This window comes from Nelumbo lutea, chromosome 1 (genome assembly GCF_056320005.1).
Source record: "Nelumbo lutea isolate HS-2025 chromosome 1, American lotus-T2T, whole genome shotgun sequence".
Lineage (NCBI taxonomy): Eukaryota > Viridiplantae > Streptophyta > Magnoliopsida > Proteales > Nelumbonaceae > Nelumbo > Nelumbo lutea.
The window spans coordinates 79,139,147-79,158,731 of record NC_142684.1 but is presented as its reverse complement, the minus strand read 5'-3'; the positions used below and the strand labels follow the sequence as shown (position 1 = coordinate 79,158,731).

At 36.0% G+C, this 19,585-nt stretch overlaps 1 protein-coding gene and 1 long non-coding RNA gene across 6 annotated transcripts; both read right to left on the bottom strand.

The window, feature by feature from the left end:
* Window positions 1-3,807: 3,807 nt before the first annotated feature.
* On the bottom strand, window positions 3,808-6,883 carry LOC148875598 (xyloglucan endotransglucosylase protein 6-like). The gene is made up of 4 exons (XM_088964916.1): window positions 6,459-6,883; window positions 5,841-5,941; window positions 5,115-5,308; window positions 3,808-4,440 (listed from the first exon to the last, which is right to left on the bottom strand). The coding sequence occupies exons 1-4, from the start codon at window positions 6,634-6,636 to the stop codon at window positions 4,020-4,022; spliced, it is 894 nt and encodes a 297-aa protein (XP_088821042.1). The 5' UTR covers window positions 6,637-6,883; the 3' UTR covers window positions 3,808-4,019.
* A 2,062-nt stretch (window positions 6,884-8,945) lies between these two features.
* On the bottom strand, window positions 8,946-18,798 carry LOC148875597 (uncharacterized). Of its 5 annotated transcripts, XR_016105290.1 has the most exons (6): window positions 18,643-18,778; window positions 14,785-14,915; window positions 13,162-13,320; window positions 13,019-13,082; window positions 9,282-9,527; window positions 8,946-9,170 (listed from the first exon to the last, which is right to left on the bottom strand). It is a non-coding gene; the product is annotated as an uncharacterized LOC148875597 (long non-coding RNA). The 5 variants fall into 5 exon arrangements; XR_016105293.1 differs by lacking the exon at window positions 14,785-14,915 and having other exon boundaries at window positions 18,643-18,776; XR_016105291.1 differs by lacking the exons at window positions 8,946-9,170; window positions 9,282-9,527 and adding an exon at window positions 12,383-12,592 and having other exon boundaries at window positions 18,643-18,798.
* Window positions 18,799-19,585: the final 787 nt, after the last annotated feature.

Sequence of the window (19,585 nt, the reverse complement as noted above, 5' to 3'; positions counted from 1 at the left end):
TTAAAGATAGCATGAAAAGGGGAGGAAAAGGTAAAGAAACTAACGGACTATATGCCATGCACCTTATAGGCTAGAGCTGTTTGGGTCCCAATAACTTGCTACATTTCCTATCCTAGTTGAATAGGTTTAGGAGTAGCCATTCAATAGTGTTTTTTCTATGTAAATTTGGATTAGAGAGTTGAAAACTTTAGGAAGCTTCTAAAACTAATGGATGAATCATCAGACAGTGTCATTATTTTTACTTGAAGAAGGCCTTCTTTAGGTGGGAGCAGTCCAAATTAAAGGCAGCAGAGAGGACTAGCTTTAAAATCAATGAGATAACGACTGAGATAGGTTAATAATATTTACGCCTCCCCCTTCCTTTCCACTGTTGACGAACAGAGAAAGAAAGAAAGAACCAAGAAAAGAATAGGTGAACCGTTCTTTGCGATATATAACCAACCAAGCCTGTTTCAAACCAAAATCCCATTTTTTTTTATTTAAAATGTAACTAGTGATTGACCCTGTACTAAGTACATATTAATGATTTTTACTACCATTTTTTATTATTGTTTATAAATTGCCATTTCTTAAGACATTCATACACTCTACGGGTCCACATAAATTGACCTTTATATGTCAAACCTGTAAAAGTATATGGGTCACTAAATTCAACTTGAACCATTTATTACTTTAATTTAACCTTTATTATCATTATTAATTTATTTTAGCATTTAATTTAAAATTTTTGTTATATAGTAATAATATTAACTAAATTTGTAATATTTAAATATTTACTTAAAATATCTTTTCCAACCGACTATAATTATTATATGATAGATTTGTTAATTCATATTTTGAATTTAAGAATAAACATTAATGATTTGGCTTAACAGTTTTAATGACTGTTAATAAATATTGATTCTTATTTAAGGTTTAATTACTGTATTTGGTAATTATTATGGGGCATGCTTTAAATAAACATTAATGATAATCGATGATTGTTATTTTGTTTTTTATTATTTACTTAAGTAAGCACTTGATGATTATTATTATTATTATTAATTATTTCTATAAATAATTGATTGTTATTATTATTTACTTAATTCAATAATTTTCAGCAAATAATTATTTGATTTAATTTGAATTATTTCATTTTTTAATTATTTATAATAATCATTTAGGTTAGTCTATTTATTTGATTTAAGAGACTTACCATGTTTTATCTAGACAATGACCCTATACCAAGTAAGGGGCAACTATAGTATCATTTAATTTGAAATTTACTATTTAACAATAAAAATCAATGTCCTGTTAAGCAACCCACCCCCAAAAAAGTATCAATAACTTTGAAATCATTAATGTATTTATAAAATAGTAAAATTAAATGGATGTTTACAATATCACCAATACTGTTTAATATTTAGGGGCGTATGAATAGATAAAAAGCATTTAAATGATATACATTCAAAGAGCAAAGAATGAAGGAAATCATTTACAGAGTTGCTAAGAAAAACAATCCATGCTAAACAATATCTGCAAATGCATCCATCCTTTGAAATAAGAGATGAAAAATATATGACTACAATCAATTAATAATTTAATCGGGACTCCAAAGCCCATCTAACAGAGAAAACATGAAATAAAGGAGAATAATGGGACCATCCTAAGTATGGAAGTCACCTCCAAGTTAGGTGGCAACGCTTCTTTTGATCGATCATGGTTACGGATTTTAAGTCTAACATCCCCACAGTACACGTAGATTAGCTATAATTTATCTTTAGGAAAAAGGAAGGGAAACATGTGCATAACATAATGCTTTGTTTGACTTAAGGGAATTGGGAGATAGAAATAGGAAATGTATGTTAAAATTATAATTTTGGGCATGTTGATGTGTCAAATTCAAGTCAATTAGAATACTCATAGATTTTTAGTTCATTCATTTAGTAGCAGTTTGAATATTTTTTTATTTCATGTCTTTATTGAGTAATATACTAATAATATATTCTTATCATGTGTGTATTGATTCCGAAATCAGTAATACTAAATTATTATTATTATTATTATTATTATGAAATAATTAATTTGTTATAATTATGATTTTTAGTTAATTATTGAAATAATAATTGCTTTTATATTTCTTTTAGTTTAACAATAATGGATAATTGAAAGTTTATAATTTAACTTTAACCAAATGAAATATTTATCGGAGAATAGTAATAGTATTAATTATAATTACTTATAATAATAATAATAATAATAATCTAAATAAGTAACACTAATTACATATTTATAAAATAATTAATATGAATTAATATAAATATAAAATGATTTTACCCTGATTAGTAATTTACATTATTAAAACACTTATTAATTATCATTAATTAATTAACATTCCGAAGTAATAATTATCATTGTTATAATTAAGGAATTAATTATCAGTAAATAATTATAATCAGTAACTAAATTTTACCAGAAATCTTTATTAGTAATAATTAATTATAATTATTGATAATAAGAATATAATTATATAATTATATTAATTAATTTAATTATTAATTATAATTATTTATTATTAACTAATAATATATTCTTATTATGTGTATTGATTTTGAAATCAGTAATATTAAAGTATTATTATTATTAATATTATTATTTCTACTGTTATTATTATTTTATTTTTATTAAGTAATTCATTTGTTATAAATACAAATTTAGTTAATTCATAAAATAATATTTGCTTTTATAATTCTTGAAGTTTAACAATATTGAATAATAGAAAGTTTTATAATTTAACTTTCACTAAATGAAGTATTTATTAGAGAATAATAATAATATTAATTATAATTACTTATAATAATAATAATAATATAATTGTATTTACTAATATAATATTATTAATTATATTTACTTATAATGATATAATTAATTATTTCATATAAATGATGAATTATAATTTCTGATAATAATTATAATATAAATATTTTTTTTCAAAATAATTAATATGAGTTAATTTAAATATAAAATGATTATTTCCGAATTATTAATTACCATTATGAAAATATTTATTAATTATCATTTCGACTTAATAATTAGCAATATTGTGAGTAATAAATTATCAGTAATTATTATAAGAAATAATTTTCAGTAGTTAATTATTATTAGTAAATAATAATTGGAATTAATTAATTAGAGGTAATTTAACAGTAATTAATTAGTAATTAACAATAATTATTATTAGTAATTAATTAATTAGTAGTTAATAACTGGAATTAATTAATTAATTAATAACACAACTTCATTTTCTTAAAAAAAGATTGAAAGTGGGAGTTACCAACTTCTCACAACTCTGCATAGCAGTAGGCTCCACTCTAAATTGGTTGACACTTGACTTGACAGGTTTTAACAATACAGGTATCTCTGTTGGACAAAAAAAAAAAAAAAAAAAGAAAAATCAAAAGGAGTCTTAATACAATTGGGTGGAGTTTTGATTCATTGTATAGAGTCGATGATGCTCAATTACCATTCATATCACCGTAGTGGTAGTGGTTACCCGAAAAGACGGAAAATGAAAGGATTTGAAACCAAAACTAGTGATTAGTAAAAGGACACGTCCGTGGGGTGGAACTTGAGAGCCCATTGTCGTGGAGATATATATATGTTCATGATGATTACAGAAGAGTCTTTTGCCGACGATGGATGCAGTCACTCCTCTGCGGCTATCAAATAGATAAGAAATGAGAATTGCATATTTTTGCTTGGCATCGTAGTACCTACTACCTACCAGTTGGGTTTGACCAAATCTTTGTGTTGCCTTTACTAACCAAATTTTAAAGAAAAAAGAGTGGTATTAACAACCTTTCCTTAATTTCTTACATCTGCAGAGTCTAAAACTACCTACAGCTGCCTGCCTACATGCTACAGGACCAAAAAAAGAATGAACATGGAGTTTCATGTTTATCACCTAAAAACCCTTCTTTTTACAGTAGAACAACCCCCAGGCCCCCAGGCTGAGAGAGAGAGAGAGAGAGAGAGAGAGATCACGGGCGGTGATGGTGGTCGCACTCGGGAGGAGCAACAGGAAACCTAGTAGCGTCCGTGCAATAATCGTAGACGAGGTGATTAGCTCGGACCCACAACAGCTGATGGCTCTGATGCAGGTTCAACTCTGACATCACGGGCTGGTCCCACCAGTACTTCTTCTCACTGGAACTGCACCTCTTGGCATTCTCATCGGCCGCCACAGTGACCGGGCACTCACAAGCGTTTATTTCGAATCCCGTGTAGGAGGCGATGAACGGGGCGTTGGTCCAGTTTGTCTTAACTCGACCACCCTGGGTGGCCCAGTCATCAGCGTTCCAGATCGAGCTATATACACCCATGGCCTGGTCCTTGGGGAACGGGATCCCTTGTTTCTCTTTGTTCGTGAATACGCGTACCGGCGTCTCGTCCACCATAAAACTGCATGAATCATCATCATCATCCCATTTTTTTAAATAAAAAAAACAACGGCTCTCAATGGATACGATCATACGAATACGATACATAAAACTAAACTGATGAGTAGCCTGAGTTACATACAAGAACAACCCCAAGGACGTACGTACGTACCCTCGTTCGTAATCGTACGGCCAGGAACGTGAATTTGCGTGTGGGGTCATGTGTCCATACGGCTTTGTCCTATGGGTGATTAGTTGTCGCGTGGGCCAAGATGGTCCACAGTGATGGGCCAGGTTTTCACCTGCTCCCTTTCACGGTCACGGGTTAACCCGTTAGTTTTTTAGGGTAATGTCTACTGTGTCTAGTTGTCTACTTCTACTAGTTATAAAAGTGGCAACCGATTTTTTCACCGATCTGGCACAACTGCACAAAGCCACAAATTGAAATTGAGAAATTTGAAAAAATACGACTAAGTGAAATAACGTAACGTACTGTACTCCATAGCCATATAGCCCATAGGAGCACTCTACAGGCTACAGCGGCTACAACCTACAGCCCATAAGCCCATAAGTGATGATATATGGCTACCTACTTATAACTGCTTATTTGTTTGGGATGGTTCAGATTCGTGTGTGTGAATGAAGCATGAAAGAGACCAATGTAGGCTTTTAGTTTTAAGAAATAAGAATACGTACACAACTTGACGCTGGTTCCAGAGGATGGAGTAGGAGTGGAAGTCCTTGGTTGGGTCGAACCAGAGGTTCAGCCGCTGTTCCCGGTTGCCTACGCCGTTTACGTACACGTTGGTCTGGACCAGATAGGGCTCGCCGGTGGTGTTCCCCAGGAACTCGAAGTCGAACTCGTTGTGGTTCGGACCATCCGATGACATCTGCTTGCCGACACCAATCTAAATTAGCGTTTCATTGAAATAAATGCTTCACCCCCAGCTCAAATCAAGACAGAGATGTCGAAGAATCTAAATAATAAGAGCCATCGGGCTTGGGCATTAAAAAAATGGAAAGCAATAACAATAAGCCATTAAGGTGTGAAATTCTGGGTTCTAATAAGGACGCCCCTGAAAATCAACTTGATTAAAGAAGGATAAGGCTTCCCTTCATTATCAAAGCTTACTACTACTACTACTACCACTACGCAAACAAATAAACAGGCCCCAGCTGAAAGAGTAGAAAAAGAATAATAAATGGGAGCCATAATGGAATTCAATAAGAAATTCAAGTCATGCATGCTTGCCCCATGAATTGAGGCAGAGCATCTTAATGATCCGTGGGGTACAGAAATTAAAGCGCAATAAATAAATCAACAAATAATCTGCTTATACACAACTTATTTGAGTAAAGGACATTAAACAGCGATTGTTTGAAAGAAAATCAAAATCAATAAAACAATTGAGTACTTCTTACATAGAAAGCAGTGACAGTTCCAGCAGAATCTCCTTCGACAAGCTTGATCTGAATCGTTGTTTTTCCGAACAGATATTTGCTTTTCGAAGCAAAACCAGCACCTAAAACCACAACCACAGCCTCATCAGTGTAACAGTAGATTAAAAAAGACCCAAGGAGATCAATTAGAAGAGAAGACAAGAAGAACTAAAACTTGATTCACAAGACCATAGGAAAAAAAACATTTGTTCGTCATAGATAAATCACAATAGGCAATAGCTGACATTATGTTGGTAGGCGCTATGGTAAGAGAAAAATACAACAAAAGAGAACAACAGCGAAACTAAAGCGACCATGAGCAGTACGGCATAAGAACACAGTAAAAATCGAACAAGGAGAAATTGCAAGCATGATCACTCAAAGAAAATGGATTGCCTAATAGAAAATCAGAGAAAAGCATAATGCATGAACTGGATGAAAGAAATTGAGTAAAACCTTGAGAAAATAAGGTAAGGGAGAAGAAAACAGAGAAGATTTAGAAAAGCATGCATGTGTCGGAAGAGCCCAGACACAAGATCATAACGCTGAAATGAAAGTAAAATAACAGAAAACAAAATGCGATCTAGCTTCATGTATTACCAGAATAGTTGTCTAGTTTAAGCCTAAGCTGCTCTCCTTCGTAGACGAAATGATCGAGAGCCCAGCTCGGCTGAAAGAGATCATCGAACCTCGCTGAGCTGACCAAACCCACCAAAAGAACCGTAGAGACACAAAAGAAGAAGAACTTCATCGAGAAGGGAGGGTAAGAAACAGCCATTACTGATAAATCTCCGAAAGAACACTCAGCTGCTAGTTCTCAGCTCTTACTCTTACAAGAGAGTGATGAGTGTAGGGACGAGCAAGCATCATTATATAGCCGATCGCTTTGGCTTTCGTAACAAGCTCCCCTGCTCCACTGCGATAAGCGATGACTCATGAGTGGTCCACCTCCCTTGAACTTCCTCCAAGGAGGCCCCACCTCATTAGCCACATCAGCATGGTAGAGAAGACACGTCATTGACCATGTTGGATCACGGAGCTCGAGGGATAAAAAAGAGCATGAGAAACTAGCCGTTGCCCCTTGCCACGTTCCCTTAGCTGGCCAATGCTGTCACAGTGGGGAACTTCCGTACGACAGGTCGCTGTTGTAAAGGGTGAGCCTCAGATTTCGAGCAAATAGGAGCTGAGCACGTGGGCTTTCTACAGCTGTTTCAGGCGCTATTCCAGTTGGCATTCGCAGTACGAGTGGAGAGAGAGAGAGATTCTGGGAGAGAGAGCTGTGGGTTCCATCGTCCCAGTATGGAGCTCTTTTACTTTTGCTGACGCCATGTGCCAGTTGGCGTGGGGCAGCGCCCACCTCTCGTCTTTATTGGAGGCCTTTCAAATTTGCTTTTTCCGACCCCGATTTCCGTGACACGGACAGAGCACCTCTAATCACCATTTGATTGGAATATTTATTTCATTTGAGGTAAAAAGCTGTAGTGTTAGTATAGGTTCCATTCTCAGGAGCACTTGAGATCTTCAACTCAAAGAGTAGGGGTCGAGATCCGGAGATCGCTTCATTAGACTAATCTCGGAATTAAAGATTCTAATCCAACGAATTTTGCAACGTAACAATAGATCCCTGACCCTGCATGCAGACTACTGCTCCCAGTTAGGCATCATGGCTTCATATCGTACAGACAGTTTCCATGATATCCTGCTCTGTCTATGTGCAAACTGCCAACTGCAGAGCAAGCACAGGAATGAAAATCGAAATATTAGCGGTTGATGTCAAATTCCCAGAGTGTAGGTGTATGTATCACCGTTGGTTTTGGTCGATGAGAATCCGAAAGATCATCCAACGGCTAATAGTCCAAGAAGTAGTGTAGAGGACCATAGACCGTGAAACACGAAAGTGGAGATTTCGAAGTTGCCGAAGCAGCCCATTCCATCAAAATGGACCACACCCATCCGTAAAAGATCGAGTGGTATACTTTCGGGGTGAATTATTGAGCTTCGTCCAATTCATTCTCTTGTTGCTTTTTCTGTGGACGGTAAGGTAAGTCCACAGCGTGGTCCAGTGCGGGAGGGAGCAACTTTTCTGAATAGAAAACACTAAGACAGGGGGAGAGATATAGAGCTTAGAGATAACGTCTAACGTGGTAACTGGTACGGTCCTCCTCTCAATCCTCGTTGGCTTGGCGAAGGCAGCAGAAGAAAAACGAGAGAGAAATCCCCACAATCCGCACGTTGACGGAAAAATGTCTCCCTTGGATATGACTTTTACCCTCCCTCATCCCCTCCCAACAGGAAACAGCCACATGTTTAATACAAAGGGATTATCTATCTCTCTCTCTTTCTCTCTCACGATTTTATAAATAATAAACACAGTCCGCGCGTGACAGGGAGGAGCTTCGAATTCTTAGGTGAGAAAGGGAAGAGGTGGGATGAGCACTGAGATGACGGCTGCGGGAGGAAAGGGAAGCTCACGTGAAATTTTTAGCTTCGATCACGAGACCACCCGATTCTAATTAGTAATTACCAAACAGAGAAGACGTCATTCAATAGATTTAGGCTTTAGCTACAGCATTTTAGATTTTCCTCCCTCAAATATTAGTTTAATTCAATTGCTTAGGAGGTAGTCGGCGTTCCACTTGGAAAAATAAAAATGGATCTTGGTAATCGTTGATTTTGGTAGCGAATAACACTAACACCCCCGCCCCACACTCTACATGCCTACACGTATTGTCGTATTGGCACGTGACGCTTTTTTCTATTAATTAATTCAAGTATGATGTACGAATCCCATTGTCCATCCATAATTCCTGTGTGCTTGTTTTGGATAGAGAGAGCAGTTTTCGGTTTTCAACAGAGACAGACAGAGACAGAGAGAGAGAGAGGAATTAAGAGGCTAAGCCCTGGGTGAAGGAATTCTAAGAACAAATGCCGGAATACAGCTGCCTGGTGCTGTAATAGTTTAAAATTATTTATATATATGTATTCTCTTTGGAATCATCGCAAGTGGGGGAAGAATAGAAACCAACAGAACGGAAAAAACAAACACAAGCGCATATACACATGTAGATGCAATGATGCAATTGCCCATTTTATAAAACAACGCCTGAAAATTCTCCATTTTTTTTTTCCTCAGAGCAGTGCAAGTGTCGCAAGTTCTACAGTAATTCTACAAAAACTGAATCGCCCAATGGATACAAACTCTGCTCTATCTAATCATAGAAAGATGACAGGAGTCACCACCAGTCACTAGTCAGTCTTGTGGTCATGAAGGCATCTCCAATCTTCTTGCCACGTTTCACTATTCTTTTGTCCCTGTTTGGATGGATACAGTCATACAGATTTTTATTTTTTATTTTTGGATAAGCAAGGAAACAAAAAAAATGAGCTATACAAGGAAGGATGGATACAGATTCTGATCCATACCAAAAAGCATCAACCATCACCAGGCTCAGCTGCTTGCTTATATACACATGATGTCGCACCTTGATATTTGCATCTGTCCTTTTATTTTGCTTCTTGTCATAGCTCTTATGTGCTTCTGTGACTCTGTCTGTGTGCACATAATATATAATAGGCTAATAGCTCAAACATGAATGGATGAGCACCCAATGGCTCAAGAAACACGTGCGTGCTGTTGCTGGTGTGTAAAAGCAGCAAAACCCACGATTCCTTTTGACATAATAATTGATTTTCAGTGTACTAAATGGATCTCAGTATGTAGAAATACAGTGCTACTACACACGTGCATTGCACAAACTTTTTCTAATTTTTTTATTGAAAAAAAATAAAGTTGTCCTGTGTGATTACTAAAACACCCTCAGTTACCGGCTCAATGTTGAGGGCATTTTGGCATTAAGAAACACCCTGTATTGTAATTTCCCCCGGCATGCTTCTATACCATTACCAGCAACCCACTTGTATAGCCAGTGGGTACTGCATTCAATCAAATATGCTGATATCCATTTCTTGAATAACATAAGAACATAAAGCCTCAGTGTCAGTGCCTTGCACGTGTTGCCTGTATTGTGCCACTTAGTGAATGTGATCATGGCTACAAGGTGATGGCTATGCATTTCAGAATGCTAACCTAGAAGATGATATTTCCCTGGAGGAAAGGAGAAGAAGAAATGCTATCAGGCAGCTCAACGGCCTTTACTATGCTCAACTGTTGTCCTTTAACATGTCTTTTCCTAAACCCTGTTGTGTTTGAAATGCAAGACGGCAGCTCAGCTGCATATGATAGCATCACTGTTTCAAAACAAGACTTAACAAGTAAGACAAAGAAGAGGTGGATGAGCACCTTCCAATATTATATTACAGTGGTCCCGTTTAAGATTATTGCTGCTATCTCCTGGTCTCCCCCCTCCCCCTCTTAAGGCCTTCTTTTTTTCCTTGAACCATTCATCTCCTTCACACAAAGTTTTCTTTAGGGCAAATTTCTTAAACTACCCTTATGATTTAGTTAATTGACTATGTATACCCCTACTGTTTGATTATTGTCTAATGCAAGCCCTACTGTTTCTGACAATTGACTAGCTCTACCTTAAACATTAGCATCCGTTAATATTCCTCACACATGATATATAATTTTTTTAAAACCCAAATTTACCCTTCATCCATCTCCCTCTCCCTCCTCCTTCACCATCTTCTTCAAGAGAGCCACCAGCACCTCCTGCCAATCTGCCAATGAAAGTCAAGAAGCTCCACTCTGTGGTGAAGAAAAAATCCATCTTGACGGCAAAAAGAGTTATCCCTCTTTTTGTTGGTTCTTTCTAAACCTCAATCTCACCAGAGACGGCTCCCTACAGAGACAACTCCACTCTGTAGGGTTCAAGCATGGATGTGGAGGGGTCGGCAGTGATGAAACAGGGGTGAGAGGGAGAACAATTAAAATATTCATCCAGATGAAAGTTCACCTGCTAATGTTTTTAAACCCTAACTAGGGTTCCACTATAATACCACACAAACTTACAGCTAATCAACCAGAATCAACTGCGTGATAGCCTCTTTTATTATACCGGTTGATTGGCCGCAAGTCTTTTCGGTATTTAAGCTACCTTAACTCACACAAAGATGGCAGCGGCAAAGACCGTGATCTAAGCTAACACTTTCTTTTTCTTTACTTTAATAACAAAAACATACAGAGATAAAGGGGATTTCAATTTCTTCGAGCATCTATAACGGGATAAAATTTTCACAAATCAGATTCACCAAAAGAATTGCACAAATCAATGGCAATACAATCAGATTTTTATCCATTCTTATAGTTTGAGTTGTAGATTCTATAACGGGAGACAAATATTAAAAATAAAAAAGTTGCTAGATCTTACTCATTAACTGATTTAATAGTCCATCTAACGCTAGATCTAGCGTAGATCTACAATTTTAATGCTGCTTTCTACTTCTTCCTCCTCCAGGTGACTTGTCCCACAAAAGATCATCTCAAAGAACGAAAAAGGGCGATAGGGAGAGAGAATGAAGGGGACGGAAAGACGGAGAGAGAGGCCAGATGTGGAGGGACCCGCTGCTGCTGCAGTGGTGGTGATGAAACAGGGGCGAGAGAGAGAGAATAAAGGGGACAGAGAGAGGTCCGATGTGGAGGGGTCCACCGCTTTGCAGCAACGGCGGTGATGAAACAGGGGTGAGAGGGAGAGAGAATGAAGGGGACGGGGAGAGAGAGAGGCTGGTGCTGTTCTGCATCCGTTCAAAGCTCTCCACTCAGATCTGCATCTGTTCAAAGCTCCTCCATACCTGCCCACCTCATCTCAGATGAAGGAACCCAGATCTGGACCTGGGCGGCCAAAACAAACCGAGGAAGATGAAGAAGAACCAGAGGAGCTCTCAATTTGACCTAAGGGCTAAACGGGCATTTCAGCCCTTCCGTTAATATTTTAACGGTAGTTTAAGAAATTTGTCAGTGCCTAAACCATAAAGGTAGTTTAAGAAATTTGTCCTTTTCTTTATATCTTCCTCATGTTTGTAAAAGAAAAATATATTGCATTAAAACGAAATATAATTTGTCTTTGGAAATGTAGTGTTTACAAAAAGAAAAAAAAAAAAACCTTAAATTCACACTGCTTAATTGGTCAGTGCCTAACCACCGGATGTCACTTGGTAATCCTTAGGCAACAGTGAATCATCTAGGCAATGGGCAACACCTTGACTTCATTGTAATAAACAGATCATGAGAAACTTAGCAATCAAGAAAAAAAAAAAAAGGGATGAGGAGATAACAACAATTGAACTACTTGGATCATCTGCATGGACCTCACAAGATTGATTTTGCAGAGATGAATTGTCAATCATGGAAGGGGCATTATAGTCTGCCTTCATATCACAGCACCATGGAAAATTGAAGTCAAGGTAAAACATCCTAGAATTTGAAAAAATTATCTAATAAACCACCAAATATATTTATCCATTTCAAGAAATGTACAAATAATAATTGTAAATAAAAATAAAAACATAAAATCTCTATTGAACATTGTCGGATAGAAGTTAAAAAAAAAAAAGGAATTTGCATGTGCAGGTAACAAATCAACTGGCATTCACTCAAATTCATATGGGTTTTCTGATTGGTTCAAGATTTTCAGGTATCATACATTTTTAGTATCATTTAAATTGCCTATAGACAACTAGACATGTGGATAAAACAAGAAGAAGAGAAGCCAACTGCACACTAGCTCGGCAAACTCTGATTCTTCCAGATACTCTATCTACAAGTTCCATGGAAGCTGTCGACAAAAGCAAGTTCCAAGCCAATATTGCAAAAGCAAATATATGTGAACTTTACAAATTCTAACATTTTATGTATGAGAGCACTTTAATAGCTCTTGCACAACATTCAGAAGAAATCATTTAGGTCTAGTAGTAGTCCACTGCAAAACCCAAATATAGTGATTAAAATCAGTATTTGGTAGGGGGATCTATTTTCCATCCTCTTTTATGCAATTTTAGGATTTGCAGTACACCACAGTTTCAGCAGGGCCATCATTTGGCACTCTACCAACTACTATAAATAACAGAGCAAGTGGGTTGGCCTAAGGAGGTAGAGAAGATAGATACACCACCTTCAACCCTCCAAGAAGTCATTTGAAATGCGAATGTTGCATCCTACAATAATAATCAAGATTAGAAATGTCAAAAGCCAAAACTCAAACCTTATCAGCCAGCATTTTGAGTATCATGGAATGGGACTACCCATTGAAGACAATCAACAGCATCCTGCAACAATACTCAAGATTAGAAACGACAAGAATACATAGAAACCACATTCCATGAGATACACCATTCAGGTTCTTACAATACATCTGATAAAATTTGTTGTGAACATCAAACTTTCTAGCATAATACCAAACTCAAGCATGCTTTTGAAAAACAAAATACTCCTTGGAGTCAAGTCAGATCCATATTCGGTTCCTCAGGGTTCCTCAACCCTTGTATCTGCCACCAAAAGAAACTCCTGCACATTGTAAACTACTTGAATCAACAAAACCTTAATCCCAACTAAATGGTTTGGCTTTTGCACATTGTAAATTAATTTAACTAAAATATGGATGATAAAAGACATTCCCGGGTGGCAATTAGAATCATTATCAGCAATACTTTATAGAAAAATAATACATCAAGACTGTACCACTAGTATGCATACATAGTAACCACAAAAATGTTGTGCATGACAATATAGTCATTAGTCATGATACAAGAAAAATCACCTTTTCAGAATATTTTCTTGTTAAAATGAACCCAGTACACACTATTCCCAAATAATCGTCCTTCCACTGTATGCTCACAATAAGATTAGCAGTTGCCATTGAGCAGGCAGACCATGCTTGATGGTCTTCAAGAATAGGACAAGATATTATTGAACAATGCAGATGATCAGACAGATAGGAACTTAAGGAGAAGATTTGATATAGTATGTACCTTAGAAATAACTATCAGGGGTTTTGAACTGTTGTTAACAAACAAAGATTGAGTTCAATCTTGCATGGTCAAAATTTTCTAGTTGTTCAGAGGAGATGTAAACAATTTATCATTTCAGGATATCAAGAAAAAGAAATGAACCTATTTCCATTTTTCCTTAGCAACCTAGAAATGAATCCATCTTTCATAAGGACACTGGGTTTAAAGACTATTGAAATTTTAAATTAAATGAAGCCCATTCAACATAGAAACAAAGCAAGCTATAAGTTAATTAATAATGATACCAATTAATGATACTAACAGCTCTATTTCCTTACCATATTGTTTATAAGTCCTAATACTCCTCACTTTTTAATCCACCCATCCCCAACATAAAAGAAAAAGAACCATTTCATGCCATCAAAGAAATCATATTTCGCATTATCCATAAACATCCATCTACATGTCATCGTCATTATCATTATTATTTTCCTTCAAAGTTCAAATAAGGCTTTCATGAATTGAGCATCATTTCTCTGAAAGTATGGTTTATTGCTCTTAGCCTGGCCAACCCACAAATTTCTGGGCTTGGGCCTAGGTTTTGTATCCAGGATTGGGCCATATATATTCATGTTATTATCATTATTGCTATTTTTTTTCTGAAAGTTGGGATAAAACTTTGATGAATCGAGTATCATTTCTCTGAAAGGATGCCTTTGAGCATAATCAAGTTTCTTTTACAATAAAAGAATAAGTGATATAATGGAAAGTAATTGAAAAAGAAAAAGAAGCAACATTACACAGGTTAAAAATGTCCAGGACAAGTTTCTGGTGATGAAAGTAAAAAGTCCATTACCCAATGTTGGTCTCAATCCCAACTATCTGGGATCTTGGGAGGGCTAGACTGGTTATGGTCCTAACCTCTAGCATTTTACACACAAAGTGGCTGCGCTGAGAAGGGAACCCATAATCACTTATGCCGATAGAAAACAAAGATACAAATATTATACACTATGAATACCTTCTTTAAGCCTTTTGACAATAACATTTACATCTAGCCTTGTTCCAAAAGATCTCTCCTGGATGAAGTAATGCTGATGTGACTTTGCCCAAGGATCACCATGAACATGTCTCTATAGACTATGAGACAAACTGCAAACTACTATGTCAGTTGATGCTTTTAGATTTAAAGGATTACAAAAAGTACTACCCACTGAACTGTGAATGCCCGCTGACCAACATTTTCCATCAATATGATTCACAGAGCAAACAATGTGAACAAGCAGTTTAAATTTATCACCTATGATCATAATGGACCATATCAATTATCACAAGCATACTTGAATATCTTAAATTTGGAAGTATGCTCCCATTATACCACCAACATTATGCACTGAACATGATTTAAGTTATGGGGACAAAAAATTAAGTAAATTAAAGGTAAACAATACACATTTATCAAAAGAGAGGATTGGGGTTTGGAAGAGATTATTATTTTTTATTTCTTTTGATGGGCTACACAACGGGGGGTAGCCCATCAACCAACCCATAACATCCCCCCCCCCCCCCCCCCCCCCAACCCAGGTGCAGGCAGGATTTGATCCCAAGTCTCTACTACAACCAGCTGGTTGGCACCTTGCGGGTTTGGAAGAGATAATTGATTTTCTTTTTTTTTCTTTTTTTGGTTTTTTGCTTTTCAGGAAGGGGGTTCACTAGTTAGGTTTGCTTATTTTCTTCAGGATTGAGAAATAAAGTCTTGGGCTTAGGCTTGACTTTAAGAGTAACTTTAAGTAGGATATGGGTAATTGGTGTAGATGGTGCTAACTCAAAAGTGGAAGGCAATAGTAGGTGGGTGCATTCTGTAAAAAAGGCTGAACCTGTTTCTGAGAAGGGAGATTATATCCAGTAAAGAAGAAAAGGACAAGGATGACTGCTGAGAACATAGAAAAAGATATGAAGAGGGTCCATCTAGAAGATTCAGGGGAAGATATCAAGGAATACCAGATCAACAAATGAGATGGTGGTGATCTTGTAACTGAAAGTGCATGGTGACATGTCATGGGGTTGGATAAGCTTAGAATTGGATTATTGGATGATAGAGAGATGGATGTTTGATTGGGAATGTGTAAGAGCATAGACAGGCATAATACTACAAATGCTAGCGGATATGTGAAATATGTGTTTTAACCAAAGTAATTGTGTGATATGCAGGCACAGATGGTAATAAGTGGTTGATCTTGTTGAGCAGATGTGTGAGGTTGGGAAAGGTATGTCGTTGTGTACCAACCATCATGTGGTATTCCTCATTTTAGGGTTTGACACTTTGACTATGATACTGAAAAGATATGATACCAGAAAAACTTAGAGCCAATCAACCGGTATCATAGTAGAGGTGACCAACCAGGTGGTATTGATCAAAATTCACGAGGGTGCTTTGATTGGTCAAAGCTCTTCCGGTAACATGTCTTTCCGGTATCATAGATTTTCCCTAATAAGGTAACTGTGGTATAACTGATTAATACACTTTTCCCAGCAGATATTTAGCAACACTTTTAGGGCGATTCCCTGATAAAGATAATTGAATAAAGAGAGAGTAATAAAGTAGTCTTCGATTCCAGAAACTTCCAAGTAACTATTAATATAGGCTCAAATCCCCAAGAGAGACATCAGACTTCCATTTCAGTAATGGGAATATTAGCCTTGAAACCCTAACTCAGGTTGTCACTTCTCAAACCTTAGTCCTACTCTTAGTACACACACCCACCACCATCTCCATTACCAAAGGAGTTTCAGTTCTTTTTCCCAGGCATCCTTCAACTTTCAAAGTATAGACTGCCTGAATCATCACTATTGTCTTACAAGGAGAGCAGTTGTAAGTTGTTTTGTGAGTGGGGAGGAATTGGATTGGGTAGTGAAATGCTAAAGATGCCATTTGTCTTTCTTTCGGGACTGATACTTTTGCAAGTGTAAGAAATATAACACTTACATGTTTAAAGAGAGTCCTTACCGTAGGAAGTGGTATCTTATATTCTAAAACCTTTATACTTTTCCCTTTATCCCATACCATATCTGATCTCCCTCCTTTTTTCCCATCGCATGAAGATAATTGGACCTTTTTCCTTCCCACCCTACATCACAGACATTAAAAAGCACCCCTATCCCATGCTCGATTCAAAATTTTTCAATGATGATTCTATCGATTGTTAAAAAATGTATTCACTCCTGTCCTAATGAAGACTGAAGATAATAACGACAAACAAGTTGATTCCATTTAATTTATGTTTTTTTTTATCAATTGACCAAACAACATAGAAGATTGGAGATTCTTTCATTCACTTTAATAAAATATTCACATTTACTGATAAAAAATATGGAAGATTAAAGATGATATCAAGAAACTTTTTGGTTTCCATTTCATTTGTAATCTTCTCAATTGATCAAAGTAGGAACAATAGAAAACATCAAATGCATGGAGTTTGAAATTGAAAGCTTCCAAATATGCATACTGTCTGATTCTATGACTCCAGAAATGGTTCAACTCTGAAAAAAGTCAATAACTGTTTAATTATTCCAAAACTAAAAGTCTCAAAAAAATTCACAGATTTGCCAAAAGAAATGCTTGAAAGGTATGTGCTATAAATTATACTGGATCAGTAATACTAAGAAGAACAATAATAACGACATGGCAATGATAATGATGTGGTAACAACAGCATAAGCACTCAAGAGTCTTTAACCATAGTTAACCTAGTTACATCCAAAAACATCATCCAGCCATAAAATCTTATGTGTATTGAAGAACATTAACATTATTAACTATATGGTGCCATTACGCAATGATGATCCCAATTACTTGGGATCTTTGGGTGAGGTGGACTGGAAATGGGCCTAACCTTTGGCATTTTTTCTTTTCTTTTTCTTTTTCTTTTTCTTTTTCTTTTTTTTTGCATAAAACAGCTGATGTCAGACTGGAATTCACATTATCATGCGAATCAGCCCGAGACTTTATTTATTTATTTCGACAGATAGCAACCATGAAATATTCATTCACCTGGCAGCTGCATGTATCAAATGGAGTATCATCATATCTTCCAAAACCTTACCCAAATGAATCTCCATTTCATCGGTATGCAACAAAAATAAACTCAAACTTGCTGGCATATCAGAATTGACGGAATATGGCAAATGAAATGATAAGTCGGATCCAAAGTCAAATAGCTTAGAGGAAACTAACATAACATTATTTTCTTATTATTTGAAATGACAAGTTTCCCATAGATATCTGTGAGATAAATTGCTGCTCTATTGAAGCATTGCCTCAAAGAAACATTATGACAATTGTTATGCGAACTTTAGAGAGACAGGAAATGCATGGCATTTAAGTTGGACGTCTTTTATTATCTATGAACTGTTTAGGATAACTAAGATCTTCCAGTCAGTCTCTGGTTGGTATCCCTTTTAGCCTAGCCAAATTAAAAACGAGAAAATTCATAAACAATTTCCTGGCAGCCTAGCACACTACTTTGATGTAAACAATAACCCATCATTTCCAAAAATTTCTTCTTCCCTTGGTTGTTTTCATTCTATAGGTCTTACATTTAACAGATAATGAAGAAAAGGAAAGAAACCATAGAAACCCATAACTGTTTTTTTTTTTTTTTTTGCTTTTTTTTGTAAAAAAGAAATTCAGAACCTTATCTCAAACAAATGCAACAAACTAAAATGAAAACCGAAAACCAATCAATAACAATGCTAATAAAGCTGTGAAGTCCAAGCTATTTAACACATAATTAAAGCGATACTAGAACTCTGACCGACAAACATCTTCTGAGTTAACAGAAGAGGCACATTCAGGTTTACGAGAGATACAAGGCATATACCTTAAGTTCATCTTCCGTCGCCCTTATATTGCCGACCCAGATTGCTGTCCTTTTACGTTCGGAGCTGAAGCGAAGTGCCAGGATGACACAACCCCCCGACTCTATTCCTTTATTCCCCCTGTTTCCCTCCCTTCAGGCCTTTCTTATTTTTTATTTATTATTATTATTATTTTCTGGGTAAAATACAAAAATCTTTTCTGAAGTTCTGATAATTATAAAAAGGTCCTTTATAGTTTCATTGTAACAAATATTTATCCTAAACTTTTAAAAAAGTCAACAAAAACTTCCCTTTCATCATTGATTCAAACAGAAAACGTTGACATTTACGAATTTACCCTCGAAGCATCATTTAAACATTTTATAAAATATCATATTTGCCCTCAATCGAATAACATCTCACTCACATTTACTATATATTCTTTTGTCAAAGCTAAACCCTAACACTTGGAGGGATGTCATTGCTTAGAATATTCAGATTCTCAGAATATTCCATCCATTTTTCGGCAACTGTTTTTCACCGGTGAGTATTCTTGACTGGCGAGTTAAAACAAACATACAGTTTTGACTGTTCACCGATGAATATTTCATCCGTTTTTTAAAACTTCCATTGTTCTTCACCATAATATTTTATTTCTTGCCCAGAGTCAAAGATTCAAGTGAATATGAAAAATGGGATTCAGTCAGTGCAAAGCCCATTCAAACAACCATCATAGCCTTGCATTAGAAATATCTCCCCATAAAATAAAGTATAGAAGTAGATATTCCCGATGTAAGGTTGTAAAGACGGTTCTAACAGGGTTCAAACGAGCCTTATACTGACTGAAGCCGATCTACTAAACCTCTTCAAGACATTTAGCTATAAAAGCGTGTGAATATGATTTTAGAATCTTTTCTATCAGTTTTGATGATTATTTTGCAGATATAGCCATGCTTTGATGATATC